This window comes from Gekko japonicus, unplaced genomic scaffold, assembly GCF_001447785.1.
Source record: "Gekko japonicus isolate JY-2015 unplaced genomic scaffold, Gekko_japonicus_V1.1 scaffold2129, whole genome shotgun sequence".
NCBI classification, from domain to species: Eukaryota; Metazoa; Chordata; class Lepidosauria; order Squamata; family Gekkonidae; genus Gekko; species Gekko japonicus.
Genome location: NW_015176516.1, coordinates 258,373 through 268,768, shown reverse-complemented (window position 1 = coordinate 268,768; position 10,396 = coordinate 258,373). Strand labels below are relative to the sequence as shown.

The 10,396-nt window shown below is 48.7% G+C and overlaps 1 protein-coding gene across 1 annotated transcript in view; it reads left to right on the top strand.

Moving 5' to 3' along the window:
* The window catches only part of LOC107123997 (obscurin-like), a 73,710-nt gene that overhangs the window by 44,460 nt on the left and 18,854 nt on the right, over positions 1–10,396 (top strand). Inside the window, exons 9-12 of the mRNA XM_015427371.1 lie at positions 3,636–3,911; positions 5,857–6,132; positions 8,242–8,514; positions 10,063–10,338. Coding sequence (XP_015282857.1) covers positions 3,636–3,911; positions 5,857–6,132; positions 8,242–8,514; positions 10,063–10,338 — 1,101 coding nt within the window. The remainder of the gene's footprint in view (positions 1–3,635; positions 3,912–5,856; positions 6,133–8,241; positions 8,515–10,062; positions 10,339–10,396) is intronic.

The window sequence follows — 10,396 nt, the reverse complement described above, 5'->3', positions numbered from 1 at the left end:
CCCAACTCCACAGGACTTGGAACTCGCGCTCTCCGATTGTTGAGGCTGCTGGGGGCTCCTCCCCCTCCACACCTCCCTTGTGCTTGCGTCTGCTGCTTTGGATGCCAGCGCTTCCTCTGGTGTGGTCTGGAAGGTGAGTTCATTCTTCGTGAACAACCGCTTCATCTTGCAGACTGCATACTAACCTGCCACGGAGCATTTTCTTCAAGTTGGTAAAGTTGCAAAGTGCCAACTGTCTCAGCACCACAACATATGAGGCAAAGCCTTCGGTAGTGCCCTGGCTCCGTATGCAGAATGCATGCTGCTGCGCTATTTCAGATGGCTTTGGAGCCAAATGTTCTTCCAACGCAGCCACAATGTCTTCATAAAAAGTAGCTGCCAACTTCGCAGGTGCCAAGAGAGCCTGTGCCAAGGCAAACATGCTAGCCCCACATACACTCAGGAACACAGCTCTGTTCTTGGTGGGTTCCATAATTCCATTTGCCAGTAAGTAAAATTCTAGTCACTCAGAGTGGTTTCCCCACTTCCCTGAGCAAGTGGGGTCAGATTCCTCTAGGTGGCCCTGAGTGGCCATGGTCCCCTCTGCGTCTGTGGTGGCAGCTGCTTCGTCTCAGTCTTCAACCCCGTCAGTCAACTTGCCTGGCCCCAGCATCCCGCATCCGATCCTCATTGCCAGTATCCCGCATTGAGAGGGCGAGGCAGTTGCAATAGGTCAACCATGGACTGTTTATTGAATAATCACCAGCATCAGAGCACAACGTCTGGAAACAACTCTTAGTTAACTAGAACTAACTTAAACAACTTTCCCACGTGTGGGAAAGACTCACTGCTCCACCCCTAATGTCTGCAGTGGCTCAAACAGCCCAATACATAACACAGAGCACGCACTGTACTAGTGAGCTACATCCCCTGAGTGTATGTTTTACATAACAGTGATCAGAGCTAGAGTTGTCAGGTCCTTACCACTTGCTGGTGGGGGAGAAAGGGAGCCTTCTGGGAGTGGGGAGGGGCCCTGCCCCCAAACAGCAATGTCGCCAACACAATGATGTCATGTGGGAGTGACGACATCATGTCGGGGATGTTGTGCAGCGACACTCTGGTTTAAGGGCAAAACTCTATGGTTTTACCATAGAGTTTTGCCCTCAAAACAGAGTGTCATGGCCAGCAGCCGGGAGAAGCCTCCCAAAGCAGGGGATCCTCTGTTTGGACCTGGGGGCTGGCAACCCTAATCACAGCTAACATTAATAGTGGGAGATGATTTAAGCTTTATGTGTGAAAATGTCCTCTGTCTCACATGCAGTGAAGCTGCTATATCCAATGGATTTCAGTTGGTCATAATCTTTTTGAACATTCTGTGTGCCTCTTGGCTTAAAACACCAAACTGATGACAGTGCAAAGCGGCATGTTGATGCAAAAGAAAGGGCATTGCCATATTCCTTGCTTTGCCCAGGATCCTGAATGGTTCTTTTGCTTTGTGACACTGTTGTGAGCCTTACTTATGCTTACCAGGGGGCATCAGGATTGATCCTAGACTGCCCAATCAGCATGTTATCCCTAGTGTTATGTATTCACTCTATTAAATGCAATGTTAAGCTTGAGACCTTAGCCAGGATTCTAAGCTGGAACAATCCTATTGGCTAATGCTTAAGTGTAACCAATCAGATGCAAGAGAACTGTGCTGGAGGGAACTAATCTGATTGGGCATTATTGTAACAATGCTATTGGTCCTTAACTATTCTAGGGCGTGGCTACATCAGCCCGGGATAGTTTAAAAGGGAGCTATGCTCCACTGTTTGTTGTTGTGTGCTCTTCTGATGTTCCTGTTGTTAATAAAGCTGATTTCACTTACTTACGACGGCATTGAGTCAATACTTGACACCTGGGTCATATGTCACATGCACTCCGAGCCCTCTGGGATTTTTCAGAATTATATACGAATGATTAATTCCATGGAGTCATGCTGCCTAGAGTGAGATCATTCATTTCATGGTGTCAGCTTCGTCAGGAACCACTCAGATGCAATAAGTCCTTTTACAGGCTTTAAAAGGCCTGCGATATAGCTGCAGTGGCCTTACACTCATCTGAGTACTCTTGCACCGATCGGTTACCTTGTCGGATGCCTTGCAGCCGGGTTCTCGCCTTTTCCGACTCGAGAGGGTCTTCAAATTGGTGCCTGAGAGACTGCATGAAGGCATCCACGTCCCTCAATTCCAGGGCAGCCATGTTGTAGAGCCCCACGAACCAGTCAGCCGCCCTCTCCCTCATGCGCGATCCCACATAATCCACTCGCTGCTCATCTGAATTGAAGGTGTGACCCCACTCCCGTAGCATCTTGCGCACCTGAATCGCGAAGAAGGCAAGTTTGGTGGAGTCCCCATCGAACGTAGCATCCAAGGCATCTCGGGGACGTTCAGGCCGACGGGGTTTGTGTGTGTCTCGCTGGTACATCCTCAGCCCCATCGTCGTCATCCCCCACCTCTTCCTCCTCCGAGGTGGAGACAGGGGGGTTCTCCATCAATTCCTTGACCACCTTGGGCAAGTTTTTAATCAGGAACTGTAATCCCTCCTTCAACTCACGTATCTCCGATCGAGTGCTGGACTGGCCCCGATGAGTGGGGAGGTCATCCCATTCCTCACGCAGGCAGAAAAGAGCGAGAGTTGCGGCGTCGCTCTCTCTCAGTTCGTGCCCTGGCAGCCCGGAGCCCTGGGGTGCTTCCCAACCAGGGAGGTTCCTCCCACCGATCTAGTGGCTAGAAACCCACTTGCTTCTTGGGCTTAGTTCCGAGCGGCTTACGGGGTTTCTTCTCCGTCTCGCCCGGGACGCTCCCATCAAGGTCTGAACCACCATCAGCTCTTCCGTCTCCGTTCCCCATCCCGCGGGGGTGGGGGGTGTTCCTCAGGTCGAAGGGTGGATGCAGTAGTTCTGTCAATCTGTCAGCTTCGTCAGGAACCACTCAGACGCAATAAGACCTTTTACAGGCTTTATTAAGAAAACTGATTTAGTTGCTGTGCAGTTGAACTTTTTGACAGAACTAAGGAATAATACAAAGTGGGAAACTACGAGACCTTTGGTCCAGCCCTCATTCATACATCATGATTACATAGTGCATAGACAGGTTAATGCTGTGCAATTAGGACTGTGGGAATGTTATCACTTGAGTCTCTCCACAAGGCCATGAGAATGAGAAACTGCGAAAATTCCATCTGGCCTTTGCGGAGGATGCTTCCTTTCACAGAGGTACAAGCGCAGCTAATCTAAAGTTCACACAGGCATGTCTCAATCTCCCCCTCTCCCAGGAATGTCAGAGGAGGACCTTGCAGACAGATTGATACAATGCCAGCAGGTGCTAAACAGGAACTTGGGAAGCGGGGAGAGAGAACAGCTGGCGAAGCAGTAACAGAGCATAGCTATGTACATCAGAGAACCATAGTCACAAGTATGATGGCCTGATGACCCGGGCAAGGGTCCAATTCTGACACATGGCCATTAAACCAAAATGGCACTTACATTATGTAAACCAAGAAAGTGGTGTTGTTGTTGTTAAGATAAAGATGATAAAGAGCACGCATTTAAAATACAAAAATAATTATTGGAGCAGAAGCAGATTAACGGCATTCCCTGTTTCTTCTGGCAGACCCCCCAGTGCAGATAGTGGGGCGTGATGAGTTGCAAACTCATCACAGCTGCCTGGCTTCAGAGGACCTGGTACTATCAGTGACGTTGTCTTGTCCTCAAGGGGAAGTGAAGTGGTACAAGGATGGGGAGAAACTGCAGGACACGGACCGTGTGCGACTGGAGCAGGACGGGGCAGGCCATTCGCTGGTGGTCCTCGGAGCAGAGCGCAGGGATGCAGGGGAGTACCTGTGTGACAGTGGTGACGACAGCCTCATTTTCTACGTCAGAGTAGAGGGTAAGGCCTGGGCCTGGTGGGTGAGGGAGGAGGAAAGACCAGCTATTTCCTCTTTAAATAATACCCATTTTTACTATACAAAAATACCGTTCCTAACACAGAAAGAGCATAGTGTTCCAGCTTACAGATTGGTTCGGTACTGTTCTAGCAATCCAAATTCCGCTGGGGGGGGGGGAGGATTCGATATGGGAATGTGCCCTTCCACATACATTTGTAAAAGGTCAGCTTACAGTCACCGCATGCCCCTGTTTTATAAAACCAGTCTCCAACAGAAGGATTTTACCTTTGTTTTCAGTTTCTGGCAACTACAATTCTGGCTGCTATTATCATGCTGCCGACCAATCTTGGAGGGACCCTAATAGGCATTTCTGAAGGGGAAGACCAACTATTACATCTGATCATTTCCTTTCTTATCTAGGCTACTTTATGCCAGTGGGATTTAATTTATTTTCAACCCTACTGCCAATGTGTGTGTGCACTTGGACGTCTCGGAAGCACACGTCCAGCATCCATTGGGAATGCCACTATTATAACACCTGATAAAATTCATCTTTAGAACTAGAACTTGACTTGGGCCTTTGAAACAAATAACCTTTCATCATCCAGAGTGATAGGCTGAACTGTATCTTGTTTCTTCTAGTGCTTCTAATTATAGCCAGGGCTTTGCGTGTTTACATTCAAAATTATGCACCAGAAACCCTGAATTTTGCCACTGGCACTAATGATGAAAATCAAGGAAATGCTGATTACTTAAAAAAAAAAATTGTTCTGCTTTTTTGGACATGGGACTGATTTCAACTACTTTTGACAGAACTGGGCACTGCATCCTGGCCCATGTCGAACTTGGGATGTCTGAGCAGACAGTAATTGAGGCAGAAAAGCACAATGTTTTTTTTTGGTGGCGTGGAGGGAAGTCCCTGCCAGGCTGCGTGTCGTGGTGGGGCCTGAAAAAGCTGCCCACCTAGGAAAGAGGCACAGGGCAGCTTGGTCAGTGCCAGGGAAAGCTGGTTCACATCCCCCTTTCTGCTGTGAAGTTCACTGGATGACTTGGGCCGGTCACCAGCTCTCAGCCTAACCCGGGGGGGTGGGGGTGGAAAAATTATCTTGCTGCTCCGAGCAACTTGGAAGGAGGGCAAGAGAAAAATAGAATCAATAAACATGCTTTCCAATCTGCTTCAAGTTGTCTTCTCTTGAAGCCTAAGGCTTTCTGTGTGCAAGAGCCTGGATTCAAGACTACCTTTGACCTGGTAACTCTAAAACTTTGTAAAAGACAGTGGCTCACTAGTAGAGCATCACACCAGCTTTGCATGCAGATGGTCCCAGGTTCAGTCACTGGCATCTGCAGTTAAAAAAATTTCTGGTGCAGGTGTTGAAGAAGACCTTTCCCTGCCTGAGACCTCGGGGAGCCACTGCTGATTAGATAATACTGAACTAGATGGAGAAGTGATCTGGTTTGATATAAGGAGGCTTCATGGGATGGATCCCACAAGCCAGTGAATGACAGGCAACGAAAGCACCCAAGTGTACTAGTCCACCTCTAAGCAAGCTGGTGCTTTCTGCACGAGAGTAAATTGCCCTTGGCTTTGCAGAGCAGCTTATGTTTCCTCTGAAGCAAGGTCTGTGCCAATGTGCTGCTGCTGCTACTGAGCTTTATGGGACATGCCCACTTAAAGAGTCTCTCCCCCTACCTGTGGAACCTGGGCATGCCTCATGAAGCACGAGGGCCTAGTTTTTGCTTGTTGGGGTGGAAGAACAGCATTCTCCTGCCACTGCCCGCTTTTGTAGGTGCTCCTTGGCATCACCTATTACATCTGCATGCTTGGGTCATTTGTGTTAAGCATTTGAGGTGTTTGTTAGTATCCAACAGTGGTAGTAGGGGCCTTGCTCTCGTCCTGTCTCTGCCATGCATTACAAAATCTCTCTCTTTTTCTGTGTGTGTCCGAAGAGCCCCCCATCTTTATTGTGGGAAACACGGGGGTGCCAGAATACCATTCCTTGGCAGCTGGAGATGCTCTGGTGCTGGCTTGCCAAGTGTCCCTGCCTAGCGCTGCTGTACGCTGGATGCGGAATGGAGAGGAGCTAGTACCCAGCAGACATCTTTGTATTGAAGCTCATGGAACACACCGGCAACTCACCATCACTGGAACCAAACCAGAAGACTCAGGTTCCTATGTCTGTGATGCAGGCACTGACCGGATGGTGGCCACAGTGGTAGTTGCAGGTGAGACCTACTCAGAGAGCAGACTAGCAGGCTAAGGTTAACATTAAGAGTAGACCAGATAATGGGCCTCACTCCCTCTGCAGTTGAAAAATGGTTGTCAAATAAATGGCTAAGAATGTAAGACAAGACAACTCCTGATTCAAGCATCTCCTTAGACACGAACTCATGAAGTGGCCTATGGCAGGCCATTCTCTCTCATCCTCAGCCTCCTGCCTGCCCTGTGAAAACAGATAAGGCCCATTTAGTAAACGTTACTGTGATGAAAGTTACTCTTTAGAGTGTGATATAAAGGATAAGTATGTTTTGTCATAATAAGCATAATCGCGGTAAATCAAAGCTTCAGGTAGAAGTAAAGAGTCCTTCTGCAGTAAATGTTGGCTCCAGTATTTGTGGGTTGTATTGGGGAGTTGATTATGGGAAGGTGGAGCTTTGTTCTGTCTCCAGGCCCAGAGGGCCGGAGTCATGCAGGAAGTGACGTGATCAGGCTGCTTCTCTGGCTCCCGTTCTGCCAGTGTGAGGATTAGGGTCAGCGCTGGCTGAGTCCCAGGTGCCACTATGGCCCTTTCTGCCCACGGGTGCTGCCTTCAGCGAAAGGGAGAGGGAGACCTTATTGACTGGAGAGAGTGTGAGGGAAGGAGCTGGCAGGGCCTGCTGTTAGCAGGACAGGTGCCTTGAAGAGAGGCAGGGAAAGATCCCAGGGGCCTCTGCCAACAAGCTGGGGTGCCAGCAGGCTGCAGCAGAGTCCTTTCCAGCATCTGGGACTGGGCATTGTGCCCTTTTGGGGAGAAGAGGAAGAAACTGGAGGGTGAATAGAAGATGCTGGGACAGCTGCACCTACTTCTAACACGGCTGGGAATCCCTTCTTGGGCCAGACATTGGGCTTCATTCCTCATCTCACACAAACACGCCCCGGCCCTGCTGTTCCTGGAGCAGTTAGGCACTGCCTTCAGTCGCTAGTGCCCTTGCTCTGATGTATGCTAACCTGTAATGTGTAGTGACTCCTTTACAGCATAGCCCCCTACATGGCTTTCAAAAAAGAAAAAAGAAAAAAACACCAAAATTGTTTTTCAAGGTGATGCAGATTTTTACCAAGTGCAGCAGAATTTTTCAGTCTGTGTTTATTGAGCAAATTAAAGGGATTTGCTTACATTTGCTTGTTTTGCATAGTTTATTTTATTCCAGCAAGCTAGAAGGAGGACAAAGAGCAACTCTACACAATTATGAAGCATTATCCAACCCTGCTCCAGATAACCTGCCAGTGTCCACTAGGGATGTTGGCCTCCACGTGGGGCCTGGGGATCCCCTGGAATCACAGCTCATCTCCAGACTACGGAGATCACTTCCCCTGGAGAAGGATGGCCTTGTGCCCCCCGCTGGCCTTGTGCCCCCCACCGTGTCCTCCCTGGGCTCCATCTCCAAATCTCCAGGAGTCTCCCAACCTGGATCCGGCCACGCTACCCCCCCCAATCTCCTGCTGGTGGCCGAGGGGGGTCCAAGCAGCCCTAAATGGTCCGCATACGTTCAGACCTATCTTTCCTGCCATAAGGGGGGAAAAATAAACCTGCAAATGATTTATTTATGGTACGATAAAGCTGGGATTCTTTGTCTGTTGAATGCTGCACCACCATAACATCTCGTGCTTATGTGAAGAGATGAGCCCAGACATTTCAATGCTTGAGGCTGAAAATCTACGTGGCACCTCTTCCACCACCACCACCACCACCCCCAATTATAAAAGTAGAATGATAATGATAATAATTTGCTATTGAAGGGCTTGGCTTTGTGACTAGGAGCTCATCTTACTGCAACAAATGGTGTATAAAATGGTAATAATTAATTGCAGGAAATTACATATGGAGATGCTAAATTGTACCAGGCAGTCTTGAGCCTGTCCCTAAATGATACCACCAAATAATTGTTTGAGGAGGAAATGGCTGTAATTTAAATCACTTGTTAAAAATAGCTTTTACAAGAATTTTGCTTCCCTCCAGAATTTTGCTACTCCAGAATCTGCTGCCTGCTGCACCCTGCCTTATTCAAGGATTGGCCCTGATTGCAGAAATTATCCAAAACACTCTGCTGATGTTACAAGGCTCTCTTTTGTTTCAGCACCCCCCGTGCACATTGTGAATAAAAATGATGCCCAGGTCCCTTTAGAAGTCCAGGAAGGAGAGAATGTGACACTGGTGGCCCGGCTCTCGCAAGAGGCTCTGGTCCGTTGGCTGAAGAACATGCGGCCACTTTATCCTGGGACACGAATGATAATTAGTAATGACGGATCGGTACACAGCCTTACCATCAGGCAAGCTGAGCCAGGTGACAGTGGCATTTTCAGCTGCGATACTGGAGATGATGAAGTGAATTTCACAGTGTGTGTGCGAGGTAAGATGAGTCCATCAGCCTTCATGCTCAGCCTCCCAAGTCAGGCGTGTCATTCCAGGCCAATTCCACATACTGGCCTGCAAAGTATGATAGCAGAATCCTAAACTTCAGACAGCAGGTGGGAAGATGCTTCTTTTAATGCTCTTGCATATAAGAACATAAGAGAAGCCAATGCTGGATCAGGACAATAGCTCATCCAGTCCAACACTCTGTGTCACACAGTGGCCAAAAAATACCAGGTGCCATCAGGAGGTCCAGCAGTGGGGCCAGGACACTAGAAGCCCTCTCACAGAGTGAGCTCCCGTCTCTGATTCCAGCTCCTGCCAACCTAGCAGTTCGAAAGCAAGAAATTGCAAGTAGATAAATAGGTACCACTTCAGTGGGAAGGTAACAGCGTTCCATGCACCTTTAGTCATGCCGGCCACATGACCACGGAAACGTCTTTGGACAGCACTGGCTCTTCGGCTTGGAAACGGAGATGAGCACTGCAACCCTAGAGTTGGATTCAGCTGGCTTTCGAGCAAGGGAAACCTTTACCTTACCTTTACCCATAAATTTGACAACTACACAGTTCACCCCCTTCAAATCATTCATGAACAAATTAAATGGCACCGATCCTTCTGGGACTCTGCTGCTTACATCCCTCCACTGCAAGGACTATCCTTTTATTCCTCCTGCTCTCTGCTGCCTGTTTACTCCATTTTAAATCCATAAAAGGACCAGGCTCTTATCCTATGATTCAAGGCCTACTCAGGATTCTTTGGTGAGGTGCCTTGTCAAAAGCCTTTTGGAAGTCCAAGTAAATAATATCTTTGGGATCACCCTTCTCCACATGCATAGTAACTGACTCAAAGAACTAGAGAAATGCTGGTGAAAGCAGAATTTCAGCTGTTCTAGTTTTCTGCTTTCTGGGAGAATTTTTTGTTTTCTGTAGGAGAGCATTCAAAAATTTGATCCACCCACTGCAATCAGTGGGGGTGACCGCCTTATCCTGCTGCGTCAATCAACAGGGCCTCAGACAGTACAGTGGGAGAAGCTCTTGGCATCAACCATACCCTCACCGTCATCTTCCTTGCATTTCTGAGAGACTGCACTCGGGGTGACACTCTTCTGATCCTGTGACATAAATTGGAGTAGGTGGCTGTGTGGCCAATGAAAAGGAGTGCAGGCAAAAGATGAGGAGTCTAGAAAGACAGGTGGGGCCCATTAGGAACCATGAAGGGAACAGTATCTATTTAGTCAGAGTATGGCCCAATGTACTGTCTGTGAACTATCTGGCCCCCAAATTGTCCTTGGAGTTTCTCTGTATTGGAGCAGAGAGGACACTCATGGACCAAGGCATCAGAACTGTTACAGATTTGGATATCTCATGTTGCTACATGGGAAATTTGTAGTAATGTCTAAATGACAAACGAAGGGAGTAGGCAGGAGGAGCAGTCAATGGAAACAACTTCAACAGGAGTGATGCAGGGCAAGAATAAGAGGCCCTCTTCCTTCTTTTCTAGCGTTTCATAACCCCTGTTTCTTTTGTCCTTTTCCTTCTGCCAGAGGCCCTAGTCCTGTTTGTGCCAAAGCCAGAACATCCAGAGAAGGTGCTGGTGCTGGAGGGGGGCAGTGCAGTGCTCTCGGCAGTTGTCTCCAAGGAGCTGGCTGTGGTGAACTGGGAGGGACCTCGAGGTGCCTTGATGGCAGGGGAGCACTGCCAGCTACGCAGAGAAGGGCGGGTGCACAGCCTCCTGCTGAGCAACGTGAGCAAGGCTGATGCTGGCGAGTACCTGTGCCACTCCCGTCATGACCGGATGCATTTCGAGCTTAGCGTCAAAGGTGAGAGATCTGTGTTGGGCAACATGTGAGGCCGTCAAGTATAAAACTGGGTATATTT